Source organism: Ixodes scapularis, unplaced genomic scaffold, assembly GCF_016920785.2.
Source record: "Ixodes scapularis isolate PalLabHiFi unplaced genomic scaffold, ASM1692078v2 ptg001212l_1___fragment_4___debris__unscaffolded, whole genome shotgun sequence".
NCBI lineage: Eukaryota > Metazoa > Arthropoda > Arachnida > Ixodida > Ixodidae > Ixodes > Ixodes scapularis.
This window is the reverse complement of record NW_024610119.1, coordinates 33,220-53,530: the sequence shown is the minus strand read 5'-3', so window position 1 is coordinate 53,530 and position 20,311 is coordinate 33,220. Positions and strand designations below refer to the sequence as shown.

Here is a 20,311-nt window from a genome sequence, read left to right as displayed (position 1 = left end):
AGAGCTTTCGAGAGAAAGGTGCCTTGTCACTTCACCTTTCTTTCCAGATTCCTAGGAAATAGAACATCAGTTTACTATAGGCTTTTACCAGTGTTTTGTGGCAGTGCTTCCTGGCTATAAGCCTATAAGGAATACGTCATTCCACCCTGGCTTTGTATACGTACCCTGGTGCGCGCTTACAGGCATTCCTGCTTCAAAATCTAGGCTGTGTCTAACGCTTTGGGGCGTGCAAAGCGACAATTGAATGGCCAGCAGATGTCTTTGGTGTCCTGCCCTGCCACGAGACGTGTGTCTGCTTACACTGAGGCGGCACATTTGTTTACCGAGATGCAGTACCTACCTCAGAGGTAGGTGCTGCATCTCGGCCCAAGAGTGTCTAAACAAAAAAGAAAAAAAAAAAAAGCCTGTGGTCGCAAAGCACTGCAATTAGTCATATTTTTACTTTCCCGCCTTCCGATGAAAAGTGTGGGGGTATCTTACGACCAATGTAGCAAATGAGTACAACATACTTGCAAAAGGTATTGATAGGTTAGTGTACCAAATATTGGCTTTTTAAATTATTTGAAAACTATCAACCCACCCTAAAAAGTATTTTGGGTGGGGCAACTTAAGAAGAGTATGTTACGTACAATACTGCATTTTCCTTTCCAGCTGGTTTGTGATGCTAAGGAGAAAATAACCAACGTAGTGGCACGGTGGCGTGGTAGTGCTCACGATTCAAGGATCTGGGAGGAATGTGCCCTTCGGGAGAAGTTTCAAGAGGGGGTAAGCTAGTGTTTGCTACGATTATTGTTCGCAAACATTCTAAAGTGGTACATAGTAGCCTCATTACTGCCCAGCCTTAAAAAATAATAAATATTGGGATTCAATCACTCTGAAATAAAGACACATATCTCTTTTGTGAACATATTTTAATGTTTATGCACTTTATACTTATTTACACACAGAAAGTGACAGGCCTCCTACTGGGAGACAACGGATATACGTGCAGTCAGCATCTCTTGACACCAGTCCTCGGTGCACGGCCGGATAGTCCAGAAGAAGAGTACAACACACGACACAAATCTATAAGGAATGCCATTGAAAGAGTGATCGGGTAACTGAAAAACAAGTTCAGGTGCCTTATCCGAAAACTTGAAATCTCCTTAGACACAACAAAGGCTGTGATAGTAGCGGCATGTGTGCTCTTCAACATTGCCAAGGACCACAACGGTAATAAGATTGCATAATATGAATGGAATAGACATCCATACTTTAAACTCGTCTCAATGCGGCCTATATTTTTTTCTTTTAGATGGGGATGATTTTAGTTCAGACTCTGACACGGACTACGAATCAAGCGATTCAAGTGAAACCAGTTCCGAAAGTGATGAAACTCCCGAGGATCCTCCAAGTGGAACTGCATTCAGGTCGCACTTCATACAAACCCATTTTTCTTCAGGTACATGAAACAAATGTAAACCTAGTGGTGAAAAGCATGAAAAGAGCACGGCCAACGCAATGAAACACAAGCAAAATAAATGTTTAGACGAAGAGAAGTTGGTCTGCCTTAGAAGCATGGCGACACCCTGGCGTGAACAATGTACTAGTGCAGTACAACTACTAACTTGGGGTATTAGGTGCATGTCGTGCAGTATCGACTACACTACCACATAATACAGAAGCGCTGACAAGCGACTGAAGTAAAAATTAAAAATAAAAAAGCACATGTTGGTCGAAGAAATAGAGTACCACCAAAGTTAACACTACGGACATCAAACATTTCTGGTGGCCTGTAAACAAAAGCATCCTTGTCACATAATCCTGCTTAAAAAGACAATGAAGATGATTTGAAAGTTTTATTTCACTATTAAAACACGTCTTATGCATGACCTAGGTAGTGTTGTCCAAGTTTTAGACCGAAACAGACACGTGCCTGTTGCCAAAATAAAACACGGCCTGGAACGAAGTTATGTGACAAAGATGTTTTTTTTCTCTCACAAGCCATCACGGTTGTTTTAGTCCTGTGCTAGCATTGTCTGATTTTTTCGCTGCCAGTATTTTAACTGTACGCTAAGCACACTCAGCTGAAGCTTGTTTTGCTCTTCCAGGAATTGTTGCTGCTGGACCTCCCTCTTGAATTGTTGCTGTAAAATCTTCATTTGAAGATCGTGTTGTTGCTGGTCGAACTGCATCTGCTGCTGTAATTTTTCATTATAGCAGTCAGCTACGAGCTCGGTACGCTTTGTTGCACTGCCACGGAGACCTGGCTGCCTAAGCAAAAGAAAACGTGTTTGCACTCACAAAAGTGTTTTACAAAAAATGCAAGTCACTTCAGCGGTGGAAATTCAATAAAAGTGATATAATTAACTGCTCCTGTGGCTTGAGGTAACTGAAACCTGGGAAAGGTTTTTGGGGGAACCATGTCACCCAAGGAATGTTGAAAGTAAGAGCTCCAAGGCCTTCTTTTTTTCCCCAAAATTTAGGCGTATAATGCTTCAAGACAAATCTTTTGCCCTAGAGCAACCCAACTGCCGCCCCTGTAAAAGTATTGTCTGCGATGTACTAGAGAGATTTAGTATAGCATACGCAAGCGTTTTGTGTATGCAAAGAATAGTGTCACCATAGGTTTTATATGACAACATTATTTTTAGCGTACTCAATACTCACTCCCTAATGCGGAGTTTTGCAACGAGTACAAGAATGCACACCTTCTGTGATGCCTGATCCCAGCACGTCGCTGCATTGTAGTGGCAGTACCGTTGTTCCTTCTTACAGTCAAGGATCCAGCAGGAGGTAAATGAAGGTTGGATGGTCGGCTGCATTCCACATAGTTAAAGACATATCAGATTATTATGTCATGACTCGGTCACACTAGCCTGGGAATGTTGGTGCATATCAGGCTGAAAAGGAATAGATTGAAGATCTAGGAATGATAAATTACCTTTAACTAAATGACTAGCAAACGTATTCAGCCATTCTGGAGCTCAAAAGATTCTTTAAGGTATTTCTGCTATTACGGAAATAGAACAATAAGGTGAGACCGGTAACTTTTGTGGTAGGCTTGCTTGGGCAAGAAAAAGGAAGAAAACAGGGAACAGTTTCAGGTCTAGGGGGAGCACTCAATGCACACATTGAAGCTCGCACAAGTAGGACGTACCTGACTAAGCACAGCACAAGGAAGTAAGTCACTCAACGCACAATAGTGCAGTGGTTTTACAGGCGGCGCACTGGACGTTCACTCAGTGATGATGCACTGTTAAGTTTCTTACAAACACAGCACAACACAGTAGAAACCGCACAGACATATGCATGAAGACTAGGTACCATCATTGATTAATTAGACCGGTACTCTCAAGACAAAATTCAAGTTTCTCTACCAGCTTCTACTTCCATGCTTTGCTTAGAAATTTAGCAAATTTGCCGCAAAGATTAAGATAAAAACTCAAAAATATGATTTTCCACAGGAAAACTAGTGAGGTTACTTCGGACATCACACAACCTCCAGAAGAAAGTCAAGATACTGAGCACTCATTTCAATACAGGTTGTTTTGTTTTGTTTTGTTTCCTTACCGAAGACAGATACTCTATTTCGCATTCAACCTGCATCAGATATGTTCCCTGTCAGGTAATAGCATCTGCATCAGCATACTCACGTGTTCAGCAGCACCTCTTCCGGTTCATCAAGGTGTTCCGGCGCAGGCACTTGGCTGCAGGTAGTACAGTAACCTCTATTACAAGATTCACGCTTTTTCTTGCTTGGCTAGCACCAGACTTGTACACGTTACTGAAAAAAAGTAACTGATTACAATTACAATTACTACACTCAAAAAAGTAACCGATTACCGTTACTGATTACTGCCTCCCAGAAGTAATTGAACAATTACTGCAAAGTTATTGATTACTTTTCAAGTTACTTTCACGTTACTTCTTATTGCGATGACAGAAATACACAAATACACAGTAAAATATTGCGTGCACAATTTTGTTTGGTTATTGTTCCCTTTTTTGTTTTCAGACCCTGACCTTGTCGTGTAGCTGACGCGTCGACCTAAGGAACAAAGCCCACTAAAAAGTCAATAGCGAGTTCCCGTTTCCCGTCGACTTTATCAGCAATCTGCAACGAGATCCGGAACTCCCCAGCCAAGGCTGGTGGCGCGCTTGTAGAAGAGCGTGGCGCAAAAGAAAAAAGGATTTGCCGACTAATCCTAGTTTTATTTTTTTTAGATGTTAAAAAAATGTCAATCATTTTTGCTCCATGGCTGAGTAACTATGTTGATTTTTGTGAGAAAAAAAATTGTGGAATGAAAAATGTAATTGGTAATTGTGTAATTGATTTTGTAATTGATTACAGAAAAAAGTAATTCAATTACTCCGAGCGTTACAGCTTGACAAATGTAATTGAAGCGTTACAAAATTACACTTAACTGTAATTGATTACAAGTAATCAATTACTTGTAACGCGTTACGTACAAGTCTGGCTAGCACCCATACTTGGTTAGTTATTGTTCGCAGCTAACAAATCCACTAAAGGTTCGCATCTTCATAATTTTTTTTTTTTTTTTGGGGGGGGGGAGGATGTAATCGTCTTTTTGTGTGCACTGGTGAAATTCTTTTACTCTTCCATATGCGTCGTCATCATTTTTGTAGGAAATATCAAGAAATGAAAATAGCTAGCCAATTTTGAATTCTGTGCAATAAAGTTTGATAAAGCCTATTCGACTAAAGCAAAGTCAATAAGAAAAATATTTATTTATTATTTATATTCTAAATACACCCAAAAGTAGGACATACGTGCTTAGCAGCAACTCCACTGGTGTAGGTACGTGCTCCAGTGTGGCCTCTTCCACCAATACACAATCTTCTTGGACGCAGTCGAAACGTTGCTCTGGTGCGGTCGTTCTAAAAAAAAAGTGAAAAAGTAGGGTTTCCCATTTATTATAAGGATGAAGTAGAATAACTCGATGAACTCACGTTTCTCCGTCCATTTCCACGTCGTCGTCGTAAGCACTCGTGTCTCTAACAAATTCGTGAGGGAGAGCGTCTTTTATCGCGGTGTCCACGGCGGATGGCTCCTTCGGTGGTGCACCACCTCCCGTCCTCGAGAGTTCTTTGGAGTAATCCCGCCAATTCTTTTTTGCTGTCAGCTTCATGCGTCTCCATTGCTCTTTGATACGATCGAGGTCGCGAACTTTCGTTGCCGACTCCGCTCTGAAGTTTGAATCAATTACTTGCCAGGCCCTTTTTTTTTTTTTTTGTACGTTGACTTCGTGGTCGTTCGACTTGTCCTCGATGACAGCAACGTAAGGTAGAATCAGATCCAAGAGCCTTAACTTCTCCGTCTGGTCCCAGTTTTCACCTCGCGGTCTTTTTTGCTTCTGAGCCGAGGACGAACGAACGGTGGACGAACCCATCACGCACGAAACAAAGCACGACCAAAACACCTGACCAAATTGGCGCGACGGCTGATGTCGGATCGGATTGAACTGGATTCTGTCGGCTAAACTCGACAACCGGATGTCAACTGTGCGCGTCGCGTTGCTGACATCCGGTTGTTTTTTTTTTTTCCGGTAGGGCCTGAGCGGCCTGAGCGCATGCGTGATAAGGCCGCTGACGTCACTTCCGCCGTGTAACTCCTGACTAGATAGTCGCCCGCTCGCACAGAGCAAATCGGCGCTCGTGAATACCGCAGAACATAATCGCATGTTAGTCGCGGATTTCTTGTTTAGCTCGCGACTACTTAGTCGTGCTACTAACCTTAAAACGGCGCTAGTTAGTCGCGCCTGGTGAATACGGGTGATAATATGTAAAAAAAAGTGTGTGCGCCAGCGGGATTCGAACTCCCCACTACCGGACCTCAACGAGCTCAAGGAATCGGCGCTCAAACCCACTGAGCTACCGAGGAGACGATTTCTGGGTACGGTAAACACCAATTTATTTCTATTGAAAAAGTCCTATTGCGTTTTGTTCTTTATTTTTTTTCTTATTTCCTGGCTCAAACTTTATGGACCTGCTGTCACACATGGCGCTCCTCCCAGGCACTGCCACGATTTATTTTATTCATGTTTGGAGCCCCGGCACGCGCTCTCCGCCAGCGAAATAGCCGTTTTGCCAACCAAGCGAGACTGTCCATGTCGGCCATTGGTCGTGCCTTACGGTTCCACCAGCGCATTACGGTAAGATCGCAGAAGACAGGCGCATGCGCAGTTCGTATCGGAGGGCCCATCGTACCGTATCGGATGTGCAAAAACGGTTCCCTAAAACTCTCTATTATCGGTATCGTTATCGTTCGTATCAGAACGATCAACTAAAACTTGTGCGCCTTTGTACGCCAAGATACGTCAAAGAGTTACCGGGACATCTTTGCTTCGTATGAAGCTTGGCAACCAATTCAAGTAACTTTGCAAGCGGAAGACGAAGCAAAGGGGGTGGGGACTCGTTGTCAAAAGAATACATAAGAAAAAGGAGCAAAAGTTTTAGTGTGAATGAGCCTTCAAACTGAGTCATTTCAGTCTCTTCTGCCTGTAGTGTAAAAGTTGTAATGCTCGTTTTGTTCTGTCCCACTGACCGTCTCAGGTCGAGGTTGAAGAGGCCGTAGGAGCTCCGCGACCCATCGTGGTAACGAAGGAATCCAAACCGGTAATGTTCAGAGGTCCAAGGAGTCGCAAAGCCCCAGTGGTCGAGCCAGTGTACCGTCGAAAGACCAACTTTCTACGAGTCACGAAGTCGGCGTTCCGAGAACCGCATCCCTCTAACGGCGACAGCAAGGGCACCCTCGGAGTGCCTCCCCGAACCAAGATCCACAACCTGTGGCTATCCAGCATCAACCGCAACGTGCTGCTGCCCGCGCTGGTTTCCCTCCGGGGCGTCGGGGTCCGTATCCTCGACAACAACGACGGCTGGCTCCTGGCGGCCTGCTCCACCTTGTGGGCCCTGATCTCGGTGGGCTTCCAGAGCGTCAACATCTGCACGACCATCATGGGCGTGGTGTCCAACAACTTCCACGGCTACCTCCTGGATCAAGTGTCTTTCGTACTCGCCACGCTGTGTTCCGTCATCTGCTCCGTGCTGCTGGCCTTCAGCCCCCGACGGCTGAACGAGCTGATCGAGCGCGTCGAGGACACGCTCTTCGCGCTGCACAGCCCCAGGGACCTGCGCCAGTACTGGATGCCGGTCATCCTTCTCACACTCGTTGGCTGGCTCTACATGGCGCTGAGGTTTGTCGCCGTCACCTGGGTGCTGGACAACCAACCGCCCAAGGACGTCTTCAAGGTGATATTGCAGACGAGCGCTTTTGCCTGATAAATGTCTAGAACGTTGTGGACGTCCCGAAAATTCGTGGTATATACCGTATTGAAAATTTGCGATGCAGACTAGAGGGTCTGAACACACCTCTGCTAGCTCGACTGACTTCTTGAAACAAAATCAACTGATAATACCGATTTTCTTTTTTTTTTTTTCGAGGCAACAGCGTTCCTTTGATTTTGAGTGATGCGAAAGTCACTTTCCAATATTATCTGGTACATTTGACCCTCTATTGCTCCTTCGATCCCACAAAAGGACGAATAGTACTCCTCCGTGGTAAATTAACCATGCGTCTTGCACCTTTTTTTTTTTTTATGAAAGCAGTATTCACTGGCATATTGAGGTTAAATGAAACACGTTTTATTTAAACATTAATAAATTTTTACATGTTTTATTGTCACCGCTGTTTTTCTTCTTTTTTTTTTTAATGCGACAGAATTAACAGTCTTTTTGGGGCGAGCCGACGTTATCAGCTTTAAAGACGCGCCAAACGGCACCTTAACTTCTTTGTCCAAGTGAAACCGGCTCCCAGCCTTGAAACCACAAGAAAAGCCTAGCCACACGGCACCTAGTTCCTCGATCCCAAAAGGGCGGATTGAAGCTGATGGATTTTGACTTCAGTCCCATTGGTTGGGCGCGTCATAATTTCAAGGAACGAGGCTCCCATTGGCCACTGCGCGCAAGTTCAAACGACCGCCACCCCGGACGTTGCGTGTCCGCGCCGTCCACGGGCAGGTGAAACGAAGCGTCCAAGGTCCGAGCGACGAGGAGAAAGCGCGCTCTGCCGTCGATACAAATACTACGCCGCAGACTAAATAAGGGAACGGAAGAATGACAAGCATGCTTTCGCATTCACAACTCATAAGATGTGCTTAGGTGTACCTCAGCCCTTTGATTAACACAGCATACATACGTTGTGGTGGGCGCAATGTTAGAAAAGACCGGCACAAAAAGCGACACAAATATCGGCCTAAAAAAGTGGCATGAAAGTGACGTCATCAATGTAACATCACAAAATAATGACTACCCAACTATGAGCGAAATGGGGCAGTTCCATATGATTTCTACAATGCTCTTGTAGCATCGTAGAAATTGTAGAAAAGGAAACTCCCCTTCCCATGGGGAGGATATCCTCCCCATCAAAGGATATCATCGGCGAATTTCTTAACATATCTCGTCTAACTTCAACGAACGTACCGGCGAAACATGCAGTGATCCACCACATAGAGTCAGCAAGAACTCCAATGTTTGCACTGCCCCGACGTCTCGCTTCAGATCGACTCCGCATAGCGAAACAGGAGTTCGAGCAAGTGTTTGAACTTGGCTATATGCGGCCGTCCTCCAGCCAGCAGCTGGAGGATGGCGCCATGCGGAGGACCTTCAGCTCTCCGCATGGCGCCAAAGATGAACGGTGACTGGCGTCCTTGCAGCGATTGCAGAGCCCTCAACCAACGAACGATCCCCTGATCACCTATCCGATACCACTCATACAGGATTTCACCAGCGCCTTGCATGAAGCAATTATGCTCAGTCAAATGGATCTCGCCCTTTCGCAGATAATAGTCGCGGTGGCTGTGCAGCGCGCTCGGCCAAATGCGAATGCGCTGGGGGTCATGTGATCACGCTCCTTGCCACTTGCTCTTTATCGGCTACGGTCGCCCGTTCCCTCGGCGCTCTAATGGCGAATTCGGGCGGTCAATCGTCGGCAACATAATTTGCCGGAACACCGGCAATAGTGTTCGCGTGGTCAGTTTCCAACTGGCGCGCACCGTTCGGGCGGTGGTTCTCCGTCGAGCACCGGCAACTTTCCGGCGCTTTTTCCGCCTGAGCTCCAAATGGCTTGGCGAGTAGGCGCCAGACTGTATCCGGTGTTGCCACTTCCAAGAGGGGAGAGAAGGTCAGTAAGAAAAAAATGAACGAAAGAGCGAATCTGATCTGAAGTCGCTTCAGCAGCCACTACTCGAGTCAATCCAAGTTGTTGGGACATGGGTGACGGCGGCGACAGGCGGCGACAGGCACTCGCTAGCGGTGTCACGCAGGCAAGAAGCGAAGTAAACTGCCACCATCTGGCGTTTCGTGTTCGGTTATTGAGGGTCACGTGGTGTGCCACTTGAGCGTTTCTAGTAGCCGGTTCCGCCGGCTCGGTCTCGCCGGTGATGGACCACCCGAACTGGTCATAAGCCTTTGCGTGCAAGAATAGGGCAGCCGAAGCATACGCCGAAGCAGGCAGCAAATGCTCGACGGCGTGAGCGCCCGCTCGAGAGAAAACGTCGTCAATCTGTAGGCGCGGACGGTCTCACATTGGATGTTAGGATGCATTCGACGTCAAGATCATTCAGTGCGTGAACGGGAAGTGGCACGTAGAAGAGAACGGTACCAAGCGAAGTATGAAGACGCTGGTGCGATCAAGCAATTTGTGCGGCGCGTCCGCGAGAAGCTGTTTGGCGCTATCTGTTCTGTGTGTGATCGGTTGTTGTGGTTTACGGGACACCTGCAGTGTCTTTGCCGGCGGCTTGCCACCAGGTTCTTTAGTCGTCCTACTCGGACAGGGACCTGACTGTCCTCAAGGTGTGTGCTACTTGCCTACGCAGTGTTTGTGCTTGCGAGATCCTGAATCTGGCCAGGTTCTACGGGTCCGCATACCCGTCAGTGTCAGAGGGTCTGCCTCAAGGGTATCGTGGGCGAGCGTTTGGTGTCCCCGAGAATACCCTTCATGCAGACCTTCCGTTTGATGCACGAAGGAAGACTGTACGAGAATAAGGTGCCTGTTGCAAACGTGCCAGTGGGCGTCGAGACTCTGGTGCGTTCAGTGCCCCGTGATGTGGCATCGGAGTTTACGCTAAATGTTCAGCTTAAGTGGCGAAAGATTGTCAAAATGACGCACATCAGAAGCCTAGTCAAGAAACGCGACATGGGGAATGTGTGCTTAACGTGATAAACCTAAAATTTCAGAATCACTCAATTAACAGCATACAAAATCATTAAAACGCTGTATTGATAATATTTAAAAATCATTAAAACGGAATATCGCTAAAATGTCAAAAGTTATTAAACCAAACATCGACAAAATTTAAATACATAAGACGCAATGTCGACGAACTGTCAAAGAAATGTCAAATCAAATAATGCCGCAACATCATCGGTATGAACGCAGCATCACCGAAATGCAGAATTACCGAAAGATGTCATAACAACAAAATGACTGATCAGCGCGCGACGCAACTTTAACGGAATTTGCAGTCAATCGCGACGCAATATCATTCAAATATCTCCCCAGCTGACGCTGTTTATTCGCATCACGTGGCGTAATAGTCCAAAAATGTTTTAGGCAGTTTTTCGGTGCGCTAGGCAAAATAACGGAAGGTCAAGAGCGAAGCTGTATTACCAAACTTTTCCGGGTCTAAGAACGGAAACACTCGAATCTATGTACAAACCAGTCATGTGCTCGTATAGGACAAGCTCCCTAACGGAAGCGTGGCTTGCTGACGGCATATAGACTAATCAGTATTTTCCTCCCAAGTACAGTGCGGTTAGGTACGACCGTGACTACAATTATGCGGGTCAAAGGTATGGTGGCAGCGTTTGAACTGAAGTTGATATTCGCAGAAGTGGCGATGTTCGCAGAAGTGGCGATTTCAAAGGTATACAAAGTGTGTTTGGATTGAAATTATATGAATTTATGGTTTTAGTTGCCTGACTGGTAACTACTGACTTCGCTCTATCTGATCAACGCGCATTTTGTGAACATAACATTTTCTTGGATGTAAGGTACACAATTTAGCTTTCATGTATATAATTATGGTGACTTTACCCTTCGTGGGTTTGACCGAAAGAGCCGTATTTCATCAATGAAAGAGACAAACAGAAAATTAAAAATAAACAGTCTGCTAGACTGCACAGTTTAATGGCCTTCAGTACTTCAATACTGTGCGAATTTGCTCTGGAAATACACTAGGCGTCCCTGGCTATAAAAGCAGCCGACATTTGTAACGCAGATGACGAACCAATTGTCGTATCGTTTCATTTCCAAGTTAAAAGGGCAAATTTTTATCAGCAGTTGTGGCTTTGTTATGCACAAGGCGATAACTACAGTTTGTACCGGTATCTCATTGAGTATTATTGGAGCGTTGTTTTATAAGATAAGTGTGCTAGGTCGTGCGTCTACAGACTAACGTATGCACTAAAGCAAGCTTTTGACATGTATATACCCAAGAGGGTAGATTGGGAAACTAACCATCCTCCGTGGTTTTCGATGTTCTTAGGTAGTGCCTGAAAATAAAGCTGCATTATCATCACCTCTTCAAAAAAACAGGGTTGCATAAATGGTATTAACTGTTTAACCAGTTTCGATCGTTGGCGAAACAGCTGTCTTAGCACGATAAGCAAGAACAGAAAAAGTTGATGTGAAAACTCTGATTAAGCAACCAAACAATGTTGGAAAATTCGCGAAAGAAAACAAAAACACTTTTTTTAGTTGCATTACGAGATGACATTGGTTATTTTTGAGAATCAAATTTGATAGCAAACATGTTTGCGAAGCTTTTCAGCTCTTGCTTTTCTGTTGCTGACTCGTCCTTCGGCTAGCAGACATTGGAGGCGGCGACCTCTTGTCTTGCAACTCGATAACTCAGTGCGAAGTCATGGAAGCTATTCTAAATTTAAAGCCGAAATATATATGGGTGTAAATGGAATCCAGAGTTTTTTATTTATTTATTTTCTAATTCGAATATCCACAAGGCCAGAGGCCTTGTGGATATTCGCTGATGGAGACGATATTCTCCGGAAGGTCGTTCCAGCTCACAAAGGTGTCCGGAAGGGCAGAATAAAGATTGGCCGTTGAGTTGCATTTGGGCCGGGCTATCTCACAGGGATGATCAAACTTCGGAGAGATGTAAGTAGGCGCGTGAAGCGGGGAGTGATGTAAGGCTGGGTGGTAAAAGATCTTGTGCAGAAGACAAAGACGGGAAATGTTACAACGAACAGAAAAATTGGGGATGTCAAGCTGGGCATTCATGGCAGACACACTGGAGAAACGTGAGTAATCATACAGGATGAAATGAACGGCGCAATTCTGGACATACTCACTTCTGTTTGTTAAAATTAGTTGATGAGGGCTCGAAATCGAAGATTCATATTTAATTTAGGGCGGACAAGGGTAGTATAGAGGAGACGTTTAAGGACATGAGAGGCAGACTTCAACTTGGGGCGTAATTATCGTAAACTGCGGTTAGCCGATGCTATTAATTTGAGTATGCCAGGAGAGATCAGAAGTAATGTGAACACCTAGATACTTACACTCATCAGTATAAGTAAGGGCTGTACCGTGGAGAGTTATGTTCGGCTGGGGGAAAGATGGAGAACGGGAGAGCGATATGCATTAACATTTATCAATGTTAAAAGCCATCTGCCACGTGACGCACCAGTCGGCTATTTTAACAATTTCTGTCTGTAATGTTAGGAAGTCATCGGGGGTTGTTATTTTTCTGTACACAACACAATCATCGGCGAAGAGACGAAGAGAGAAAACAATATGAAGTGGGAAATCATTTATGTATATTAGGAAAAAAAAGAGGCCCAAGGACAGTTCCTTGAGGGACGCCAGGAGTAACAGGAATGGCAGTGGAAGTTGTGTTCTTAGCATAAAAAGACTGAGAACTATCAGATAGGAAAGAAATAATCCACGCCAGTACTTTGGGGTCAATGCTTAACGTAGATAATTTATAAAATAAAATCTTGTGTGGGACCTTATGGGCTTTGGCAAAATCGAGAAACACAGCGTGAGTAGGATTTCCGGAGTCTATGCTCTGAGAAAGGCCGCTACGTAATGCACGTAAGTTGGGTCTTACGGGGTACGGACTTGCGAAAACTATGTGGAAGGCTGCAGAAAAAGTTCCTTGAATCTAGGAAGGTATGAAGATGCTTGGCGATGATATGCTCCAGAAGTTTAGAAGATATGCAATTTAGGGAAATTGGCCTATAGCTGAGAAGGGATGTTTTAGACCTTTTTCGTTTTCTTTCGTTTTCAGTCATCAGAGGTTTATGTCTGGTATGCGGGACAAAAAATAATACAGCATTTAAACCTGAAATATGCTAGAAAATATAGGTGAGGCAGAACAAGAATGTATGACAATCTCGCATATTTCGTGAACACCGTCCAGCCGCGCGGGGAGATCAAAGCGATGTTTTAACACATGCTAAAAGTGACGAAATTCAAGATGGCTGTGCCCTTGTAGCAAAGATGTATTGTGAAAGGCCGTGCGTAAATAATTTGCCCCGTTTTGGTTCACATTTTCAACTTATCTCTGGAATCGGGTATATTCCCCACAATGTGGAAGAGTTACGTTGTTATTCCAGTTTTTAAGTCGTATGACCGAGATAAAGAGAACAAGTATCGACCTGTGTCACTCTTCTCCACGTTCTCAAAAAGTTTTGCAATGATACTCCATAATCGTTCATACACGTATTTGAACAGCACGAATTATTTGAAGGTCGTTCGGTGGAGACGAATTTCTGCTATTTTCGACATGATCTTGTGCCCATGGTTCATAACGAAAATATGGCAGCTGTGGCATAATTTGACATGACGAAGGCATTTCATAAAGTGAATCACCGGCTTCTTTTTTCCAAATTTACTATGTATAGTTTACGCTCCTGGTATTGCAAGCTTTGTGAAAGTCACATCTAAACGCCAGAGCTTGGTAGGTGTTACCGGTTTGAGTTGAGCTAGTTGTTACATATCTCTGAGGAAACAGCTTGAACATTAAACATTTCCACACAAACACGACAGGACATACACAGAGCCAGTCTTAAATAGTAACGCGTTACTGTAACTTTGTTACTTTTTTGGTAACTTGGAACTGTAACGAATTACTTTTTACAAATGTAACTTGTAACTGTAGTTCTATTACTTTTCTGAGGTAACATTTAAAGTAACGAAGTTACGTTTGTCGTTACTTTCCAGTTTTTTGTGAATAATATATGATTGAACGAGTACAATTTAGCTATTCCTTGCACTTTCCAAATTGTCAGTTCCGACATTTCGACTGTCCAGTTTGCCTTGCACAAACTTTTGAACGCGTTCTTTCTCGCGAGACACGACCCGAATATAGCCACATGTAGATTTGAGGAAGAGAAAAAAAAAATCGAGTTATCTTTAAGCAAGCGCTTCCTCTTTGCCTGCGGTTTTTCTTTTTTCTGCGCAACCGTTTTTTGATCGGGTGAATCAACCATGAAACAACGATACACACGGAGGGCACTGCGCATGTTTCGTATCTTAATTTGCGCCACTACTCCGGCGTGGTGTCAACGGTCAAGACAAAATTTACTGATGTTTGCACGGGGTTTGTTTATCAAATCAAGATCAAATCCAATCAACCTTTATTTTCCATCACATGAGGGGGGATACCAAGGAAAAAAGCTGCTTATTTGCAGCTTGACGAGCCCCTGGCACCCCTACATGGCAGACAACGCAACAAGAAATCATCTAATAAACAAATAAATCTAAAAAAACAATACAATGTGCATTTTTATACAATGTTAATAAATCATAAAATGTGCATTTTTTTATACATTGTTAACGATGCTCTTTTTATTAAGTGAAGTGATATCAATTTCTAGCGATGCGATATGATTTAGTAAGTGAGGAAGTGCATGTTTAAATTTTTGATGTCCGAAGTTCGTACGTGATCTTGGTATTTGTCATGGATGTATTTGACGGGTTTGATAAATTGGAATTTGCAAATGAAGGTCAGCAAGGTTCAGAAATGTTTCAGATTTACCTTTTAGGGACGATTGGTACGTTAATATTTGACACGTTTTGACACGTCGGTTATGGAAAATTTATCAAAGAGAGGCAATGATGGTGAGGTCGTAGGAACATTGGCTATTGCACGAAGAGCTTTTTTCTGCAGCACGCGGAGCAAATTTAAGTTGGTTAAACCAGTGGATCTCCATATCAGATGCGTGTATCCTAAGACGGGGAAAAATAATGATATAAAAATTTGAAGTTTGATATTGGTAGGTAAAATGTTTCTTTATTTGTTTATTACTCCAACTATTTTCGAAAGTTAAGTACGAACATATTTAACATGTTCAGACCAGGACATGTTAAAGGAAAAAAAAATACACCCAGAGGTTTGACATTTTCAACGCAATGAATAATATCGGAACCATATTTGTAAGGAAGGAATAAATTTGTTTGAGATCTAGAATGTAGTTGAAATATTACAGCCTTGCTCTTATTAGTATTTATATGGAGGGAGTTAATTTCGCACCCATATTTTAATTTAGATAGAACAATATTTGCTCTGGTAACAAGATGTTCACAATTTTTATCAGAAATGATTACCCTCGTATCGTCTGCGTAAATTATAAAATTTACATCAGGGTCAATAGTTACAATATCGTTTATATAAAAAAGAAATAGAAGTGGTCCCAGCTTGCCGGCTACGATCTGAAATATTTCAAGGGACTCTATGAACCCAGCGCAACCGTCAACGACCCAACAATGTGCTAGTGCTACCAAGGATAGGGATGTTGATGAGATCAAAGAAGAACATACGTTTTAATTTTATGCAATAAAACTTTGTGAGGGGCGTTTTCTAGTTTTTCCTAAATTTTTATGCGTTAAAGAAAAGTAACTGAAAAGTAACATCGTTACTTTTTAAAAGTAACTGTAACTGTAACGAGTTACTCTTTTATTGCGGTAACTGTAACGGTAACTTCGCTACTTTTTTTCTGAAAGTAACTGTAGCTGTAGCTAATTACTATTTAAAAGTAACTTACCCAAGACTGCACAGAGCTAACTATCAACTATTTAATACGTCTTCTTCTTTCTTGATGTTAACTATTTAATACTTCTTCCTTCCTTGATAGCAACCTGGCCAGGCCAGATTGCTATCAAGATGCATCGCAAAGGAGATCCTTCTGGAAGATCTGTTCTTTAAAACAAAAAAAGTGCATTTTATTTTGCAATCGTGGAATGCTCGAAAGGACTAAGAAGAAGAGGAGGTGGAGGAAGAAGAAGTGTTAAATAGTTTATATGCAGCTCTGTGTATGTCCTGTCCTGTCTGTGGGCAAGTGTTCAATGTTCAAGCTGTTTCCTCGGAGATTGGTATGGTTGTCTATACCCCTAACTAATCCTTTATTGGTTACTTCGGGCGTCTCACAGGGAAGCAATTTGGCCCTCTTTGGTTGCTATTTTTGTATAGGACCTTACTTTTTGCGTGAAGTACTGCAAAATGCTGTTATTTGCGGATGACATAATATTGTATTGACTGACAAATGATGTGCAGGACTGTGTTAGTCATCAGCGTGTATATTTTCTCACGTTTCAGAGCGTCTTTTTCACCGAGGCCAACCCCAAACACTCGGACAGGACTCTCCTGTTCTTTGTCGCCCTCATCTGGTACCTGAACACGCTGTTCGTGTACGGCACCCTTGTCTTCGTGCCCATCCTCTTCATCTCGTTCTGCCTGGTGCTCGCGCGGGCCTTCAAGGTCCACAACGTGGTCATTCGGAACGTGCACAAGTCCGGTCTGTCCCTGGAGGCTGACAGCCTCGCCCAGGTGCGCATCTTTTATGAGCGTATTTGCACGCTCGTCACCGACCTGAACGAGATCTTCGGGCCGGTGATCTTCTCCTGGTACATTATGATCGTCCTCAGCGTCTGCATCGATATGACGCAGCTGTTCAGCGACACTAACCTCCTCAAGAACACCAAGGAGGACGAAGGCTTTCTATTCAGCCTCAGAGGCATCTACTCTCTCCTGTCTTTCTTGGGGACGTGCCTGGCGGCCTCAAGAGTCTCCGAGGAGGCGCTGGCGCCCCTGCCGCACCTGCACGAGCTCACACTTCGCAGCTGGAGGTTGGATATGGACACTAAGATGGAGGCGCATTTCTTCTTGAGCCGCTTGTCCTCGTCTCCTGTATCCATGACTGGTTGGAACTTCTTCACCATTAACAGGAGCTTCATTCTCAGCGTTTGCGCGGCGTTGACAACCTACGTGGTTATCATCATCCAGATGAATCCAAAGGCTATGAAGACTATTAACAAGCTGGTGACGACGGCGCTCAATAACACCGGAAATGGAACGGCCTCGAGTGAATAAAGGGCCCCTGAATAACCGCCCTGAGCGTCGTAAATGATCTGATTCAAAGGCAAGAAAGAAAAAAAGGACGATATATTGACAACAAACTATGGGAACTCTATAGCACATATATCGTGTCCACACGTTCCCCTTCCCTGGGACATTAGGTAATGGGTGCTTTGCCATGTTTACGTTTACTGAGATTTTGACTGCATTTGAAGAGGAAACGAAAGTAAGGGAGGCCTTTTAGAAATCACTTTATGGGAGGAATGCTTATTAAGTTATCCCTCCTCCAGCATATTGAACGCCGCGTTTGCAATTCTCTCGGTAACCAGCATATGTTGGCCATAGGCCATTCCAGAAATACGCGGCGCATCCAATTGTCTTATCGACGCATTATGGAAATCCGACAAACTCTGCGTGAAAAAATATCCGTAGATAGAAAAAGCGGCTTATGTTTGTTTAGAGTTTTATTTTTTTAGAAAGCAAATGAAGCAGGACAACAACAATACAGGATACGTATCGGCTTTATTATGTGCTCGATATGTTTCCTTTGCAGTCTAAATTCGCAGCGGTTAGAGAGGAGGAGCCACTTTCAGAATGTACAGAGTGTACGAGCCGCCCCGATCGTACAACAGAACTGCCCCACAACTCCCCGCGCCGCGCAGTGTAATCTTGGATTGACGGCAGTTCTTTTGAGATTTCCCAGAAAGGTTTCTTCGGCGTTTCATGAACGGAGTGTTTATCGGTATGTTTTATATGATTGGAGTAAGAGCTATATAATTTAGGCAACGGGAGATGTCACTGCGCATGCGAATCACTGACGGGCGCTTTGGGATTTGCCAATTTGAACGCAGAATCTGTTTATAAAAAAGGATTTTATAAAAAAAAAGATCTAACGCTCGAATGTGACGAGAAAGCTTAACACGCATGCAAAGGTAACATAAGGATGCATAGCAGGTAATTCATAAGTACCCCAAGCATGTAGAAGGAATACTTCGATAGAATAATTCATACATAATCACAACTAGGCACAAATAATCGCATCAAAGCGGTATTCACCTAGGGGCTTAGCGGGAATCGAACCCTGGACCATGCAAACGGTACTCTAATACCCTCGCTCGCAGCCACAAGGATGCTTTTCTTTCGTTATTGTCGCAGCCACGGGGAGGAGGTGAAATAGACCGCAAGCAGCTGGGCTAAGTATGAGTTCGACGGTGGCCTGCGGTAGCACGCGATTGTCCGCGACGCGGTATACTTAGCCGAGCATACATAGTACGAAGGCGACAATCGTGGCGAGTCATACTCTGTCCTGCATACTTACACCAAAAGCGGCCGTCGGCAGCAAATTGTACTCAGCCAGGCATGCCTATAGTCCACAAACTATCGTCGGTGGCTAGTCATACTTAGCCCAGAATACTTGGTCTACCGGCAACCGTTCGGTGTGAACCATACTTACTTAAACGTAGTTAATCCACAGGCGACCGTCGACTCGCGAATAACAAAGCGTAGCTCTCCACGTGAACTCATTGCAGCACGGGGTGAATCTTACTGTACCAAGAGAGAGTGTAGCGAAAGTATGGCGTTACAACTTCAGGAAGGAGTAAAATAAATAGTGTAAAGGGCATTTCAAACCTCCTTCGACACTACTTCAGTTGCCACAAAGGGTTCCTCGCAATTCAAGAGCACTAAGAGTTCCTGTCCGCACCCATAAAAGAAACAAAACTCATGGAAAACTCATTAAGGTACGCTCGTGTCACACTCCACTCTTGCATACATTTAGACCTAATCTTGATCATTCAGACAAACCCGGAGTACACCAAAGTGTGCCCTGCGTGCAAAGCGTTCCAAACAACCTGAAGCTCCCCGTACCAAGCATAGTAAATCATATCGCACTCATAATGCAAGCATGACACATTATGAGTTCTACAGGTTTGTCAAAATAATCAAGACGTTTATTTTTTTAATAAACTGCCTGTTCTGAACAAGCAGTTGCTTGTTTTGCGTGTGGAAAATAAAATAAATGAAGGTTCTAGAAAGTTCTTGTTGTATGTTCCTTTGTGTCGTTGTTTCTTGCTTGCTTTTACAGGGTGTGTTTATTCGCTGGATTGTATGAAACTAGTGTGATAAAAAAATACATTACGGAGTAACTGCAAAGAAAAAATTTTTTTTTTTAAATAGCCTAATTGGGAAAAGCATGTCAAAAAACAATTTTTGCCGCGAGAAAAAAACATTTTTTACAGCAATATTTATTGCGCGAGACTCATTTTAGTTTGCGGCTCTTTCGTCCATTTTAAATCGCGCGCCACGAAGCTGTGATTACGTGACGTCAATCCCAATAGGTTCTCATTTGCTAAGAGTTTGATTGACAGCTTAGATCTTGGTTGTTAAACCTTTGTTATATGTTGCAATTTCCTTTTGAGCGGCATATTTTTACGTTTAAAGAATAACCCATGTGATAAGAGTTATTATTCTTTACAAAAGGTTTACAAGACGGGCACTTCCGTTTGGATTCATATAAACAAAAGCTTCGCCATTCTTTCATGGCCGCCGAAGTCTCTGCTCCCGCCTGTCTCGCCTACTTCGACTAATCGTTTCGCCGAAGTGATCACTGTTTCGTGCTGACTCAGGTGCTTGAGTGAGGCTTCTTGAAGTGAAGTAGTGTGTGTTTAGCAGCTGTCGCAGGTGTTAGTGATAGGAAGCGATGCGGGGTTTTGGCTTTCATAGCGCGGTTATCTCGTTTTCCTCTTTGCTTGCTTAGCGTGCTTATTTTGTGTGTTTGTTTTGCTTGTTTGCGCGTGCAAATGCTGACTTTTCGGAGATGTCAGATGCGTGATCCCGACAGTGAGCCTTCCAGCAGCCATGTCGCCCCGAAAGGTATGCTATTTGGCTGGAGGCAATCGGGCGTTCGCGTAGCGACAAACGTGCCCAGTTACGTT

The 20,311-nt window shown here is 44.0% G+C and overlaps 2 protein-coding genes across 2 annotated transcripts; one reads left to right on the top strand and one right to left on the bottom strand.

Annotated features, from left to right (window-relative positions):
* Positions 1-1,997: 1,997 nt before the first annotated feature.
* On the bottom strand, positions 1,998-5,393 carry LOC115317348. Its single transcript, XM_040212670.1, has 5 exons — positions 4,954-5,393; positions 4,774-4,881; positions 3,636-3,689; positions 2,691-2,798; positions 1,998-2,253 (listed from the first exon to the last, which is right to left on the bottom strand). Exons 1-5 carry the CDS (start codon positions 5,391-5,393, stop codon positions 1,998-2,000), a joined length of 966 nt encoding a protein of 321 aa, XP_040068604.1.
* A 1,228-nt stretch (positions 5,394-6,621) lies between these two features.
* LOC121046965 lies at positions 6,622-17,393 on the top strand. Its single transcript, XM_040501747.1, has 2 exons — positions 6,622-7,251; positions 16,620-17,393. The coding sequence occupies exons 1-2, from the start codon at positions 6,622-6,624 to the stop codon at positions 17,391-17,393; spliced, it is 1,404 nt and encodes a 467-aa protein (XP_040357681.1).
* The last annotated feature ends 2,918 nt before the right edge of the window (positions 17,394-20,311 follow it).